Source organism: Herpailurus yagouaroundi, unplaced genomic scaffold, assembly GCF_014898765.1.
Source record: "Herpailurus yagouaroundi ecotype Mexico unplaced genomic scaffold, PumYag 163, whole genome shotgun sequence".
Taxonomy (NCBI): Eukaryota; Metazoa; Chordata; class Mammalia; order Carnivora; family Felidae; genus Herpailurus; species Herpailurus yagouaroundi.
Genome location: NW_024412404.1, coordinates 15,256,569 through 15,274,157, shown reverse-complemented (window position 1 = coordinate 15,274,157; position 17,589 = coordinate 15,256,569). Strand labels below are relative to the sequence as shown.

Below are 17,589 nucleotides of genomic sequence, written 5' to 3'. Positions count from 1 at the left end.
TGAGGGCGCCCCTAAGTTAGTTGGATTTAAAATTAAAGTATTGAGGGGCGCCTGGGTGGCGCAGTCGGTTAAGCGTCCGACTTCTGCCAGGTCACGATCTCGCGGTCCGTGAGCTCGAGCCCCGCGTCGGGCTCTGGGCTGATGGCTCAGAGCCTGGAGCCTGTTTCCGATTCTGTGTCTCCCTCTCTCTCTGCCCCTCCCCCGTTCATGCTCTGTCTCTCCCTGTCCCAAAAATAAATAAACGTTGAAAAAAAAAATTAAAAAAAAATTAAATAAATCCAACTAACTTATTGATTCTCTGTTTATAACTTTTCATTTCATTCCACTGGGGTTTTCCACCAAAGAATCAACAAAGATAGTATTAATTTATTTCCCCATTTTATTTGTAAAATATAATGCTGGCATTGGAATTAAGAGAGATAAATTCTATCATGTTAAAGAATCCTAGATCTATTATCATCAACAGATGCTATTTTAGCACCCTAAGATTCCATTTCTCCTATGTTTATTGATATATGGCCAAAATAATAGATTTTATATTACTGAACCATCCTTGCATTCCAGAATTAGCCCTACTTCCCAAATGGGTCACTATTATTAATGCAATACTAGATTCCATTTCCAAATATTTTGAAATTTTTACAATACTCACAAAAAGAATTAATCCATACTTTTAATTTTATGCTCACTTATTTTTCTTTCTACTCATTTATTTAATAATTCAGATTATTTAGAATTGTCTCAGAATTATCTGTCAGAATTTTTTCCAATGAAACTAACTAGGACTATAACTCTTGTAGAGAGAAAGTTCTTTTATAACCTGCTCTGTTTCTTGTATGGGTATATTCCGTTCAGATTTTTCATCTCTTTTTAGAGTTGGTTTTGGCAATTTATTTCTCTTGGACAATAGTTCACTCCATCCAAGTACTTCATTTCATCCATAGAAATGTAAATGTAAAGTTTCAATGGGATATTATTTTTCACATATCACTGATAAAGAACATTCTGAAAAATATTCTGAATTTGTAAGGATGTAGTAAATGTTTTTTTTTTTTTTTCATTTAGTTCTAGTGGAAATAGTAATTGGTAAAATTTTTACATGGATAAAGTTAGCAACTTCAGGCAGCAATTCTACTTCCATTCTATTTCTAAGAATTGATGATAAAGCTATACTTATACAAATGTAAAATGACATGTATATGAAAGTACTCACTGAAGCATCTTTGTAAGCCATCTAAATGTCCAAACATAGGGGATTCATTAAACAAATGATAATGCTGTCACAGAATGGACCATTATAGCCATTAAAAAGAATTAGCCAGATCTATTTTGTACTGATATGGAGCAATCTCTAATACATAGTAAGAAAAAAAACCCACAAGATATAAAACTATTTATGTAGCTTAATATATGCATAAAACACACATTAATAGAGACACACATAGATGTAAAGGAACAGAATATTTTTGGAAGCATATACAAAAAGCTTGTTACAGGAATCATGTATTATGAAATGAACTGGGCAAGTTGAGTATGGACAAAGGAAAAAAACCTCTACTTTTCACCATATACTCACTTAAAATTTTGCATTTTGTGCCTATTAGCTATCTGTTGCTGCCAAACATAGTAGATATATAATCTTACATAGATTTTATGGCTCAGGATTTTGAGAGTGGTTTAGCAGAGCAGTGCTGGCTCAGTGTATCTCATTAGGCTGCAGTGAATAAATTGGACAGAATTCCAATCATCTGAAAATTTGACTAGGGTTGGCTCTTTCATAGGACTAGCATTTGGTGCTGGTTGGAGGTGGGAAACTTTAGCTCCTCCCTCCATGGGCCTTTCCATAGGCTTCATAACATGGTGGTTGACTCTATGGGTGTTCCAAAAGAAAATACTGTGAAAGTAACAATGCCCTTCATGATCTAACCTCAGAAATAGCACACCATCATAGCTACACTTTCTATCTGTTAGAAGCAAGTCACTAGGGGCGCCTGGGTGGCGCAGTCGGTTAAGCGTCCGACTTCAGCCAGGTCACGATCTCGCGGTCCGTGAGTTCGAGCCCCGCGTCAGGCTCTGGGCTGATGGCTCAGAGCCTGGAGCCTGTTTCCGATTCTGTGTCTCCCTCTCTCTCTGCCCCTCCCCCGTTCATGCTCTGTCTCTCTCTGTCCCAAAAATAAATAAACGTTGGAAAAAAAAAAAAAAAAAGAAGCAAGTCACTAAATCTGGCCCATATTCAAAAGAAGGGAAATTAGGCTCCACCTTCTAAATGAAAGAATGTAGAAGAATGTGTGAACATAGTTTAAATAACCAAAACGTATATATCACATATTGGAAAATACAAATACAATAGTTTTATGAAATTAAGTAAAAAAATTTACTTAATATTCTTGAAGACAAGCTTTTACCACTAATTAAAAGGATGATGGAGAGGACTGAGAATTTTGACTTTTAAGAAATGATAACACACATTTCAATCCAAGATGAACATATGTTGACATCTAAAATTCAACCCATAATATGTGCTTCTGAGAAGTCACAGTAGGCAAAGCAGCAATTTAATAAATATACAACTAAAAATAACTTTAGAAGTCTCTGGAAATATGAATACAGGACTATTTTGAAACTGGCTTTGTCCAGTACAATTATCAATATACACTACCTACTTCATATAAATATTTTGTGAAAATATTCAGGAATTAAATCATATAATCTTTGATGATGATAACACTGAAATCTAGTAACATCAACATCTATCATGACAAAGTTTTTATGTGCTAGTACTTTACCTACAAGTACCTACTACTCATACCCTTATTTTATACTTTACCCACACTGCCCCAAATGTACAGTATACATTTTACAGTGTACAACTGAGCAAAGTGAAGCACAGGAAGGCTATGTAAACTTGTCCAAGGTCACATGTAGCAAGTAAGAAATCTGTCATATATTTTAATTATATGCTTCCCAGAACTAAGCACCAGAGTCAAGAAATATACTGTACTTAGTCTTTACATTATTTTCCCTAAGATTGTGTTTTGATGGCTCTGTAAAACTATATGCCGTGAATTAAATTTACTTAAAAAAAAAAGCAACATGTTTTCTCCGCCAAATATAAAATTGTGGAACTACACAAATACACACACTGTCTCAGATACAACTGAAGAAAACAAAAAAGTGATTATTGCCATTTTTTCCTTTCTTTACTTTCAGTGTTCTAACATGTTATAAGTTTAACAATTAAAACCAGTTAAAAATTTAAGAACTCCTACATATATGATGGTGTAAGGATAAAATGTAAATCTGCCACAACTTCTTTTTTTTTTTTTTTTTTTGCCACAACTTCTGAGATGCCAGGTTTAATTTCCTATAAAGGAGCCCAACAGCTTCCTACTACACAGCTTATCTAAAATATAAAAGTCCCATGAAATCAGAAGCTTTGTACATGTCCCAAGTTCTATACATTACTCATAGCCAAAATGACTACCAAATTAAGATTCATCTCTCACGGACCTAAAGGAGATGGTTAAGAATTGACAGTTCCTGCTTTAAAAAAAATTGCAACACTAACTACATTATTACTGACTATGATCTTTCACATTTAGTAAAATTTTCCTCAGGCTAGGATTAAATCTGTAAGTTTTGGGATGGGAAAATGACCCATTTTAAATAATTTAAAGAAGTGCTCTACATATTTAAAGTTAAAATTTTTCATCATTTAAGGCACATGACACATTTATATAAATGCTTCACAGAGATATTACTTTTCATTTCCCCAGTATTTTTAAATAACTCACACATTTCAAATATTAGATTCCTATGTTACTTATGCTAATCTACCTAAAGAATATTTCATTTGATTTTTAATACAGAATAGGTAACAACTATTACACAAATCACAAACCCCTAGTGGTCAATAAATATGAATAATTACTATTTTTAACAGAACTGAAAAGTAATCTGATCTATTTAATAAAACATATTATTGTAATTCTTCATATCTGCATAAATGATATGCCATATTCATAAATGACTGAATTGTCATTGCTCTTATAAAATCAAATCTAAGTTTCTCTTATTTTGTCAGACCTCTAATTTCTAAAATTCTCAGTATTTTCAGTTTCTATTACATGTTGTTAAATCACTTCTAAATACAGAAATAGTAAATGGCAAAGTTTTTTTTAACTTAACTACACACCATCTACAACCCACCTGCTACTCCTACCAGGAATAGAGTTTCTCAATGGTTAGTTAACATCCACCCATTCAACCAATCTCCTTTCCCTTATTTCAAGTCTGCTGCATAGCTGCTAATTTTCATGTAGAGACTTCTGAAGAAAGAAGAAAATTCTGGTCCATGATGGAATGAAAAACAATTACTACCAGGTAAAACCTATGAAAATGGGCCAAAAATTATATCACTATATACATATTGTAAATATGCATATTGCTTTTTATGTGAGCGATTCAAAAAGAAGCAAAGAATGTAATAGGGTTCCTTAGGCCAATTCTTCACTTCGCCTTACAACGTACTATATGTACATGTGCACATATTTATCTTTAGGTCCAAACATGCCCAGAGTTTAATTTCAAAACCAGAGATAAGTATCTTAGCCTACTTTACATTTGCAATTATTTCAAATCTATTCATTTCATAATAATATAAATATTAAACAGGTACATATTTAAATAAGTTTAAAAATCAATGTGAATACATTCTCTTAAACATGCCAATGATGGAATGGGACTCTTGACTGCTAAAGGAGTAAAACTAGAAAACAGGAAGTCACTGACTCTAATTAGAAGGCAACAATGCCTCTGAGGGGGAAAAGGAGAGACAAGAAAAGGCAGATGGGGGTTTTGAGTATTTGGTCACCTCTGGGCAGCAATGCACAGGGTAGTGGATAGGAAGCTAATATTTTACCTCACCTTCTCACAGTTAAAGACGAGTGCAAGGCAAATACTAGAACTTGGAAAAGTAATATCACACACTCTGAATTAGATAATTCATTATTATAGATTACAAAATTTGATATTATACTATAAAACCTAGGCTATATCGATGAAGAATAAAGAGCAATTTCCCAACATTTAAGACAAACCCTAAATACTTTAAAAGATGCACAATTCATTCACTAGTCAAGATTTTTATCAATAAGCTATTACATTCAAAAGCCTAATCAAAAGTACAGTTACAAAAAAAAAAAAAAGCTCTGCTGTAAGGACTTGTTAAAATATATACTTAGAATTTCTCCTTCAGTGGAATCACAGGAAAATTTTGCAATTTTCCTATACCGTTTGTCATGGATACTATCAAGTGAATTCTATGGCTTAATGATGACCTTAAGTGAGTATATCCTAGAAATGTTTTTAAATTTCTACTTCATTATCACAGAATGTGTTAAGCAAAATTCAAACCTTTGGCTTAAACCTCAGAAATGAGCTAATTTGTCCACTGTTCTAGGTAACAAAATAATTCAGGACATTATTTTCCTAGGTATGGTGAATATCTTATGATAGCACATGATCAATAGAACATAAAAATCTTTTTTTGTTTGTGTGACCATTTGGAGTTTTTGTATTTAAAATCTGAAATAGAGGGGCGCCTGGGTGGCGCAGTCAGTTAAGCGTCCAACTTCAGCCAGGTCACGATCTCGCGGTCCGTGAGTTCGAGCCCCGCGTCGGGCTCTGGGCTGATGGCTCAGAGCCTGGAGCCTGTTTCCGATTCTGTGTCTCCCTCTCTCTCTGCCCCTCCCCCGTTCATGCTCTGTCTCTCTCTGTCCCAAAAATAAGTAAACGTTGAAAAAAAAAATTAAAATCTGAAATAGTAAGACATAGTGCAAGTTGTAAAAGGCAGAATTTTTTTTCTACTGAGGTATAATTGACATACAACGCTATTATTAGCTTTAACTGCATAACATAATGATTCAGAATTTGTATATATTGGGAAATGATCATCACGGTAAGTGTAGTATCTATCAGTATATGTCTATCAATATACATAGTTACAAAATTTTTTCTTGTGATTAGAACTTTTAAAATTGACTCAGTAATTTCAAATACACAATATATTATTACCTATACTTACCAAGCTGTATTTTACATCCCTATGACTTATTTTATGACTAGAAGTCTGTCATAAGACTTCCATACCTTTGATCCCCTTTATGCATTTCCCCTAACCAGCCTCTGGCAACCACCAATTTGTTTACTGTATCTATTGAGCTTGGTTTTGTGTATGTGTATGTTTTAGACTCCACACATGAGATCATATTATTTGTCTTTCTCCATCTGACTTACTTCACTTAGCATAATGCCCTGGAAATCCATCAGTGTTGCTCACAAAGCAACATTTCATTCTTTTTTATGGCTGAATAATACAACAGGTCTAATTTATCCATTCATCCATCAGTGGACACTTAGGTTGTATACACATCTTAGCTATTTTATAAATAATGCTGCAAAGAACATGAAGGTTCTATGTAACTTTTCAAAGGAGTGTTTTCGTCTTCTTTGGATAAATATCCAGAAGTGGAATTGGTGGATCATGTAGCTAGTTCTATTTTTTATTTTTGGGATAATCTCCATGCTGCTTTTCATAAGGGGCACTATTTTACATTTCTGCCAACAGTGCACAACAGTTCCCTTTTCTCTACATCCTCACCAACACTTGTTATTTCTAGTCTTTTTGATAATAGCCACTCTTAACAGGTGGGAGGTGATATGTGAAGCATGGTTTTGATTTGCATTTCCCTCAGATTAGTGGTGTTAAGTACCTTTTCATGCATTTATTGGACATTTGTATGTCTACTTTGGAAAAATGTCTCCTGCAATCTTCTACCCTTTTTAAATCAAACTGGTTTTTTGTTGTTGTTGTTTTGTTTTTATTTTTGCTACTGAGTTGTATGGGTTCTTTATGTGCTCTGGATATTAACGTCTTATCAGATGTATGATTTCCAAGTATTTTTTCCCATTCAGTAGGTTGCTTTTCATTTTAATAACTATCTTCACTTTGCAAAAGATTTTTGGCTTGATATAGTCCCACTCATTCATTTTTGCTTTTGTTGCTTTTGTTGTCAGATTCAAAAAATCATCATCAAGACTAAAGTCAAGGAGCTTACTGCCTATATTTTCCTCTAGGAGTTTTGTGGTTACAAATCTTATGTTCAAGTCTTTAACACATTTTGAGTTGATTTTTGTGTATGGTATGAAATACTCATCAAGTTTTATTCTTTTGCATGTGCCTGTCAAGTTTTCCCAGCACTATTTACTGAAGAGACTGTCCTTTCCTCATTGTATATTGGCTTCTTTGTTGTAAACTAACTGACCATATATGCATAAACTTCTTCTGGGCTCTTATCCTGTTTCATTTATCTATGTGTCTGTTTTTGTCAGCATATTGTTATGATTTCATAGCTTTGTAATTTTAGTTTGAAATCAGGGAGTATGGTGACTCCAACTTCATTTTTCGTTTTCAAGACTGCTTTGGGTACATAGGGTCTCTGTGATTCCATATAAATTTCAGGATGATTTGTTCTATTTCTGTAAAAAATGTCATTGAGATTTTGATAGGGATTGCATTGAATCTGTGGATCCCTTTAGGTAGTTTGGACACGTTAATAATACTCATTTTTCCAATCCATGATCACAGAATATCTTTCATTTGTGTCTTCTTCAATTTTTTCATTAATGTCTTATATTTTTCAGTATATAGGTCTTTCAACTCCTTGGTTAAGTTTATTCCTAGCTATTTAGGGATGAGTCTAACAACTCAGAAATGATGATTTCACACACATTTTTTAGATATCATTGAAACAACTGCTTTTACATAAAGAAAATAAGATTTTACAACTCTATGATACAACACAACCAAAATCAAACACAACTAAAGCAATGATAGCACAACAACACAGCTAAGCTTTTTTGATCATTGACTATGTGCCAAGTACTATTCTAAGTAATCTATGGTATTATCATATTTAACTCCCTTAAACTACAAAGCTGGCTTTGTTATGAGTTCTCTCATTTTACTTGTGAAGAAACTATTAGTCAAAGAGTTTCAGATCACTCAGTATGTAAGTGAAGAACCAGGACTGGAATCCAGGTCTTTGCTTCTAAAGTCTATACTCTTTATTGCTTTGTTTATACTGTCTGTCAAAATGTATAATGCATGGCATTCAAAGAAAAAATATCAATAAGTAGATTAAAGGAAATATTCATGTTTAAACAAAAAGCTATGTTTTGACTCATCAAAAAATTAAATAAAATTAATACAAATCACATAATCAAACAGTAAAGAAAAATACAGCTTGTTTATACAGGGTTATGTCTATTAATTCACTAAATCACTTAAAAAATGTTCAATGAATGTCTTCTAAGTGACAGATATTGTTGGAAATGCTGAGGGTAAACAACAGAGAACAAAACTGGCAAAGCGCCTGACATCATAATGCTTATATTTTAACAATAAGCTAAAACTAAAAATAAATTATGTAATCAACTTAACAGTCACTTTTTTTTTTAAATGTTTATTTATTTTTGAGAGAGAGAGACAGAGTGTGAGTGGGGGAGGGACACAGAGAGAGAAAGGAGTCACAGAATCTGAAACAGGTTCCAGGCTCTGAGCTGTCAGCACAGAGCCCAACGCAGGACTGGAACTTGACAACAGCAAGATCATGACCTGAGCTAAAGTCAGACACTTAACCAACTGAGCCACCCAGGTGCCCCTCAACAGCCATTTAATCTAAGTTGTAAAAATACCAGGATTAGAATAATTCTTCCCTGACACAGAGCACATACCTTCAGAAATCAAAATTACAATTCTCCAAAGAGTTTTCAAATTCTTGTTACTGCAATAGCATATGAAAAAGGGATAAACAAAAGAAAGGAAGAAAAAACAAATGAAATTTTCAGGGAACATGAATAATTATCTAGAAACTCAAAGGAAGATATTAGCTAAAAAAGTAACAGAATCAGTAAAGGAATGTTGTATCTGAGTATAAAATAACTATATCTCTTCCTATACCAGCAATAATCACCTGGAAAGCATGGTAAAAAAAAAAAAAAAAAAAAAAGATGTCATTTTAAAGTTGTAGGAATAACAACAAGAATAAGAATGTATCACACTACATGATATTTACAACATATATGAACGTACGTATAAATAGTTTTATAACGTAGTTATAAACGTAGTTATATAACGTAGTTATAAAACTATTGGGTGATTAAAAAACATTTGACTCAGTAGAGATACGTCATTCTAATGTCATTTGACTAGATCAAAACACAACATAAAAATGTCTGTTACCCCAAATTAATTTAGAACATGTACAAAATTCCCATCAAGCCACAGGAGGATTTTTTCAAAATACAGATAAAATTATTCTAAAGATCATTCTGAGGAAAGACTAAAAATAGAAAATAAAATTTTGTGGAAAAGATAATGTACAACTACGTGGACTAAATATTTTAGCAATAATTTAAAGGTTTCTGAATCTGAGATACGGATTTCTAATTCTTCCCTGGGGGGCAAGGCGCGGGGGGGGGGGGCGCAGGGCTGAAGATAAAGAGGAGGAGGAAGTGACCAAGATAACTGTATTAAAAACATGTTTCCAATTTCCTCTCTCAATGTTAACTTTACCTCAAGCCCTACAATCCTAGTAACCAGAGACAGTTAAAGAAATCCCCCACCCCTTTGTGTTCCTGAAATAGTTCACTACAAGGAATCATTCTTCCTCATGTGACTAGAAAAGATTCACAGATAACTCCCTTGTTTCCCTTATGACAAGGCTAGACACAGACGTTCCAAATTCCCATTCTTTGCTCAAAAATGATTACTTGAACTATTAGTACCCAATGATCTCAACAAAATATCTGTTACTGGGACTTAACCAAAGGTTAGTTTCAAAGCTTCTCTACTTCCCTGAGACCCCTGAACTTTGACCCACCCCCACTCTTAACCAGCATACAACCTAACAGCCCCTCCTAAGAACAGGCTGATCTCAAAGTAAAACATTCTCTGTACTATCCAATCACTCCACCTCTACCCACCCATATCTATTCATTCCACTTCCACACAACTGGTTCTTCCTAGAATATTCCCTCTTCCTTCTACGAGAAAAACTTTTCTGCCTGACTTTCTTCTTTAATTTTTTCAATGCTCATTTATTTTTGAGAGAGAGAGAGAGAATGGGAGCTGGAGGGGCAGAGAGAGAGAGAGAGGAAGACACAGCATCCAAAGCAGGGTCTAGGCTCCTAGCTCTCAGCACAGAGCCTGAAGTGGGGCCAAACCCATGGACCTAGAGATCACGACCTGAGCTGAAGTCAGACACTTAACCAACTGAGCCACCCAGGTGCCCCTTTTCTACCTGACTTTTAAGATACTTACAGATTCTCACAATGGTAGCATTTTCCTTATTGCAATAGTCCCCATTCCGCTATTGCAAAGGTCCCTTTCCCCATTCTTACAATAACCTTTGTGAATAAACTCTTCCTTAACAGGATTCTGGATCTGGTTTTTATTTAGCAAAAGGCTCTAATTCTGATTTAGCAATAGCAGGGCAGGGACAGAGAAAGAGGGAGACACAGAATCTGAAGCAGGCTCCAGGCTCTGAGCTGTCAGCACAGAGACTGATGCGAAGCTTGTACTCATGAACCATGAGATCATAATCTGAGCCGACGTCAGGCGCTTAACCAACTGAGCACCCAGGTGCCACTTCTAATTCTGATTTAGATAATAAAGTGTAAAAGTAAGGATAATTTAGGATCTACTTGACTAGAGGTGTAAGTGTTCATGATCAGAAGGTCAAATAAATAATACAAAAGGGAACAGAGATTCATTCATTTGCCCATTATATGGTAAGTATTGATTGGGTTATATTAATCCATTAATGAATAAACAGGGGGAAAACCATGACCAATGATTTGCATGGTGTTAAAGGGTAAGATGAAATTAATGACAGGATATCACAAGCAAATGTACAGACTTAGCTGGGTTAAGCTATATAAAGAGATATATATGTTCCTATAAGAACTTCTAACATACGGAAATGAAAAGTCAGAAAAAGCATTTATTTCTGGAAATGACAGGTAAATTTAGAAGGGATGAGAGAAAAAATGGCATGGTAAAAAGCATTTTAGGCAGAGGAAAGTACACATGGGAAGGTGAAGACTAACAAATATCTAACTCTAAGACTAAACAGAAGAAACAGGTTCACAGGACTTGATAAAAAGTGGTGTTTGCAGTGATTCTTGATTCATTGGCATCCAGAAGCATCAAGGCACTCTTTATATACTTGTAGTGGCCTAGGCCACGGGACAAAAAGAGGCTGATTGTAATAAAAAACTGGTTTTGACAACATGCTCTGAGCTTTCTGTGATGTTTACTTAGCTTAAATACGGACATGGAAACCTAAGAAAATGTGAGGAAAATTACTGAATAAAGACTGTGGAATTAGGAATGTGGTATGGAAGATAAACATTTATGAAACTGACTTAGGTGCAATAATTAGAGACTATTATCTCATTCTCTAAAAAATTCTTTTACAAAGGGATTTATTATTAATTTCCTTAAATAAAAACTTAGAGTGTTTATATTTAACATAAAATGCATTTAAACGTCTTTATTTAAGTACCATGCTCAAATACCAAGAGACTAACATTTCTTTTCTTTTGCATTCAATTAACTATCGATTAACAATCCTTATATCAATTTAAATCAACCAACAAATTTTCCAAGCTGTAAACAAAGAATTTCCAAGTCAGTAACCAAAACAATCCAGCTAACCAAGTAAACATTCAGGAGCTTAGAACAAGTTCAAATTTTATTCAACTTCTTAATCCTTGTAAGAACCAATCCACTAACCAGTTTTAGGCCCCATTGCATTATTTTCTATTTTTGAAAGAAGTTGTTGAGAGATAAATAGGTGTGAAGGAAGGAATATCTGGTATATTTTATCATTTTAAATACAGTCTTAACAAATTGCTGGAATTACAGCTTAAGTTTAATTCAATTAATGGAAAATGTCCACCATATACATTTTTCAGAATGTAATAATAACTACAATTTATTGAGCCCTCATTATGTATAAGTACTGAGTTATATTGTTCATATTTTATAATTTAATTCTAACAACACACTATATTGAGTTAAGCACCACCAAAGAAAAAAATTGTGAAAGATTTTGAAATGGATCAAAAAGATTGCAGGTATTAATGGAAGCCTATGCATTTTTTTTTTTTAGAGCATAGCCTTCTAGATTATCTGATTCTATGGGGTTGATACATTTTATCACCTTTGAGCTACTTTATAAGTACATAAATTATATATTACTTAGTAATAATTCTTGTCTCTAAATCAGTAAATAAAATGTGATCCTACAGAGAGAAGTGAAACCTGCCACCCGAACAAAAAGTCAGTTTTGTAATACTTGTAGTTTGATTTCACAGACCACACATGTCTCTGGACTTTGAATTTTCTTTTAAGTCAACTATACTTACCTGTTCACTCATTAATTATGAGTTAAAATTGTTGACATGTGTTCATTTTCTATGAGAGTCATAATTTTATTCTTTTAAAATTTTTAGGCTGTAAATTACTAGGATTATTCCCATTTTTCAAAACAAACAAACAAAAAACTGAAACTTGAAGAAGTTAGCTGGCTTGTCCAAGTTTTTGCTTGCCCAACTTTGCTTAACTCCACAGCACATCCTCAACACCCCTCATAACTATGCCTTGCTAAAATTTAGACTATTTTGCTTTTTACTTCATTATCTCAAGTATTTCACCATCAAAAGTACCAAAGATCAAAGAAATACTTTAGAAAAGGTGTTTTTTAATTTTTTTTTTTAATGTTCATTTATTTTTTGAGAGAGAGAGACAGAGTGTGAGCAGGGGAGGGGCAAAGAGAGAGGAAGACACAGAATCCAAAGCAGGCTCCAGGCTCTGAGCTGTCAGCACAGAGCCTGATGCCGGGCTCGAACCCACAAGCTGTGAGATTGTGACCTGAGCCGAAGTCAGATGCTTAACTGACTGAACTACCCAGGCGCCCCTAGAAAAGCTGTTCTTTAAAAAAGACGGCAGTTGACATTTCCACTAGATAATTTAATTGGCAAAGACCATCCTGATTGTCCAACCAACTAAACAAATGAGACTTTTTTCTCCCCAGAGAGCTCTGACTTTATTTTTCAGTTCAAATAAATGAATACATTATCCATAAGACATTTATTTTAATAGTTTCTGAATTCTAATTCCAAAAAAGAATGAAAAGGAATGAAACCAAGGCAAGAGTTTTATCCCCTGGATGAAATTAGATATTGTCATTTGTAGTATTTCTTACTGAAGTTCTCTCTGTTTTGCTCTTAAGCAGCAGCAGAAACACGATCTCAAATTGTACCCATGTTTAATGTCATACCATAGAATAATGCACCACATTAAAGGTTATAAGGTATATAGTGGTAACAGAATCTCTTAATAGAAGGTATAATTAAGGGACAAAAAAATCTGAAACAAAAAAAGGAAGAAAGGAAGAATAAAGAAGAAAGGGAAGGATTGAGTGGGTACAGAAGAGAGGAAGGAAGGAGAAGATGTACACGTTCTGCTTCACATTAAAAAAACCTGACATCTTTTCTTGTGGTAACCACCTCCCCAAGAGAACATGCCCCTCAAAAAGGATCTCCTGTACCCATTCCTGGAAGAAAAGAGGAAGCATAAGAAGCAGCGACTGCTGCAGATCCCCACCTCCTACTTCATGGACGTGAGGTGCCCAGGACTCTACAAAATCACCACCATCTTTAGCTATGCACAAACGGTAGTTTTGTGTGTTGGCTGCTCCACTGTCCTCTGCCAGCCTACAGGAAGAAAAGCAAGGCTTACAGAAGGATGCTCCTTCAGAAGGAAGCAGCACTAAAACCACCCTGAATCAAGATGAGTGGGAAACTATCCCAATAAACAAATTTTCGCTAAATAAATTTTTAAAAAATTAAAAATAGATAAATAAATAACCTCACGTAACTTAAAAAATGTCACAAACCCATTAAAAATATCATTTCAGAAAACAAAACACTGCATTCTTCACTTTATTTTAGCTACTAAAGTCTCTCACAATCTAATTCAACAACAAAAGGTGTTAATTCACATTTAAAGTTTTTTCAACTGGAAGGAGAAATCACGCTTTGCATAGTCAACTTTACTTTGTAAGAACCAAATTACTTAAAATTATTCATTTATCTTAAAACTGGCACCAACAAAAACCTCCTTTTTAATGACATAAGGCTTGACAAGCCTCTGTGTTGCATCACCATCTGCCACATCCTGCTCTGATATTTATAAATACAGTTGTGCTATTGATGGTTCTACAACTGTTCCAGGTGTAAGACATTAGAATAGAGAATTCTCTTTGATCACTCCAAAGTCATTTCTTCTTTTTAAATACAAGCAGTCTGGACTGTTCTCAGGTTCCCAGAGGTATGTCTAGTAAAAAGCCTTTTAATCTCTAACTGGTTTGTTCAGGTGAAATAGGTCACAAGAAAAAGAGATAATCAGAAATATATATTAAAACAAAAAAAACACACAGATTTACTGCTTTTTTTAAGAAGAAGAGAAATATGGAGCTCTTGATTTTCATCACTTTTAATTTCTAAAAACTATGGGACTTAGTTGGAGATGCGACACGGTTCTTGAAATACCAGCTCTACAATTTTTGGCCCAACATGTTTGTTTATTCAAATATAATTTTTGAAACTTAAAAAAAATGTTTTTAGGAACTCAATGTACGTAGTCTGGGCTTTAAAACATAATTCTGAAAGCTGGTTCATTACATGACATTGCATCAAAGAAAAAAAAACAAAGCACTCCTCCTGTCTCCTCCAGGTAAAATCCTGTATAAAAATATAAACATCCTGGTACTTAGTTCTCTCAAAATTTAATTAAAAACAAAACAAAAACTTGGTTAAACAAAACTTGGTTAAATTTTCATTAGTAGCTAAATAAAAATACGGAAGCTTATCTAACTGGGAACGAGAGGAGAAACTGGAAAACCAGAAAGTTGATGATCAGAGAACCAGGTTAGGACTTAAAAGACAGAGGTAAGGATATAAGAATTCAAGAAGAGACCAAGTTAAATGTTTAATGCTTATGTGAAGAAAAAATTCAGATCTATTACTGATAGTTTTATACATGTGATCAAGGAACAACATTTGTAATGAGAGGTGTCATTGCTACTAACGAAAGACAAATAGAAAGAGGGGTAAGGAACATATACAATTTTAGTAGTTTCCATGAAATGATTTAGACTACAGCAAATAAAGAAGTATTATCTCATGTGGGACCCAAGGAATTTTACAAAAATCCCCTACCACTGGACAAGCAGAGCAAGACTAACTCCATTTTGTGCTACACCCACCATCTCATGTATAACCCCCACATGACCTACTTATTGCTTAAGACACTCACTCACCCTAGTCAAGCCGCTGAGCACACCCTTACTGGAAACTGGCTCATTTAGGAATGCAGAACCCCTAACCGCCAAAGAATGTAAACCCCGCCTTTTGCTCGCCAAACTTGCGTGCCAATTCCGACCAGAGTGATAGGCTAGTTCAAACAGTTACTATAGGGTAAATTGTAATTCAATTGGCCACCTGCGTGTGGACATGAATGTACAACTTTCTGTGTGTGTTACAATCTCATTGGCCACCGGCCCCCATAAAACTGCTACACCTCATAACCTAGGGGACCAAGTCCCTGCTCCGCTGTGTCGGGTATACTTGGGCCCAAGCTCGAGCTTGCAAATAAACCCTCGTGCATTTGCATCGGTATCGGCTCCTTGGTGGTCTCTCGGATTCGAAATCAGGGGCATTACACTCATCCCAAAGATCTCTGCTTCAAATGAGAGAAAAATATGCTTTATTTACAAAGATGGCAGGTACTAAAATAATAGAAAAATGGTTACTCTTAATTATTGAATAGAGTCATAAAAATTCATATAGCCTCAACATGTTGGGGGATAACAGAGAGAAGCAATAATTTGTTAAAAAGAAAAACCACAAGCCCAAAATGAAGTCACTTATGTTAAGAGCCCCACGTGAGCAAATCAAGACTTAATACCTAACCTAACTGCAGTTTCCGTACCCCCAAAAATGTAACATTTAACCAGTCAATATGAAATTTCCTGGTCAGCACTGGGAAATGTACTGATAGACCCTTTTCATTCCCCTTAGGAGGGCAACATTCTTTCCTAATAGTTTCCTTTTTTTCTATTCCTTTTCTGCCTTTAAAAACTGATCCTGGGGAACCTGGGTGGCTCAGTTGGTTAAGCCTCCAACTTCAGCTCAGGCCATGATCTCACAACTCAGGAATTCAAGCCTTGCATCTGTCCCTTTGCTGTCAACACAGAGCCTGCTTCAGATCTTCTGTCCCCCTCTCTCTCTGCCCACCCCCCACTTGCATTGTTTCTCAAAAATAAACATTAAAAAAATTAAAAAATGAAATGAAATGAAATAAAATAAAATAAAAATAAAATAAAAACTGTTCCTTTCCTGCAGCTCAACAGAGCTCTCCTCTACTTGTGAGATGGGATGCTGCCTAACTCACAAATCATTTAAAGAAGCCAATTAAAGCTTCAAATTTACTTGGTTGAGTTTTGTTGTTCAACAATTCTAATGATGATCTGCTTATAGTTCAGTTAACAAAGGATAAGAAGACACTTAAAATATTTGATTAGATGCCCAGAACAATAACAAACTTTTAACGACTACGGAACATTAGAAAAATCAGTAAATTAACTTGCAAGAAACATAAAAACAAGTGAACCTACATAACTTAAAACAACATAGAAATACTTTGGAATACCTCATATACCTGGTCATCAGGCTTCTAAAAAATTTAATTATTGAGAAAAAAGCATAAATGTCCAAGGATCAAAAAGGTATCTAAACATCAAGAAAAATTGCTGTCTCTAAGAAGCATGAAAGAACAAGTTGGTTTACTCAGAACTACATTTAAAATGATGGATACTTGATTTTCCCTGACAACCTCCAATTCTTTCAAAATTAAAGCTGACTGGAAGAAGTGGAGAGGGTTTATGAAAACACTCAAAACCTCACACATATAGACGAGTCAAAACTGAAGTCTTCTAAGGAAGAGAGAAAAATCTCCAGTAAGGAGAGAAATCAGAAGTTCCAGTTAAAACACCTGGTTTTAAATTCTGCTTTACCTAGTTACTTATCGTGGCATATTTTTGTCTATCTTATTTAATCAGAATCCTTCCTTATCACTAAAACGAAGACATCATCTGGTCTATCTCCTAAGCTGTTGTGAGGATCTAGGTTTTGAGAGAGTACACAGTAGCATAAAATAAGGATTGCAAAGAGGTAAGTAAGTTAAGTAGTCCAGGTTTAAGAAAACCAATAGCCCAGTGTGGGAATATGAAACAATAAGCCACTGGTCTTAAGGTAGAGTAAGCAAGTTTTTAGAATGCTAATCCAAGAATGAACATACCAGACAAAAAAAAATTTTTTTAATATGATAAATAACTGTGGAACAAACTGGTAGCTCAAAACCTGTTCTACAGAAACATCAAGAAGAAGAAGAAGAAG

General features: G+C 34.6%; 2 protein-coding genes across 5 annotated transcripts in view; one reads left to right on the top strand and one right to left on the bottom strand.

Moving 5' to 3' along the window:
* ADK (adenosine kinase) overlaps positions 1 to 17,589 on the bottom strand; it is a 530,009-nt gene that overhangs the window by 339,138 nt on the left and 173,282 nt on the right. The window lies entirely within an intron of this gene.
* Positions 13,218 to 13,959, top strand: LOC121036815 (40S ribosomal protein S27-like). The gene has a single exon (XM_040485459.1). It carries the CDS (start codon positions 13,653 to 13,655, stop codon positions 13,902 to 13,904), a length of 252 nt encoding a protein of 83 aa, XP_040341393.1. The 5' UTR covers positions 13,218 to 13,652; the 3' UTR covers positions 13,905 to 13,959.

Excerpts from the sequence above, each read along its gene's own strand:
- LOC121036815 (XM_040485459.1), top strand. The coding sequence starts at position 13,653 with ATGCCCCTCAAAAAGGATCTCCTGTACCCATTCCTGGAAGAAAAGAGG.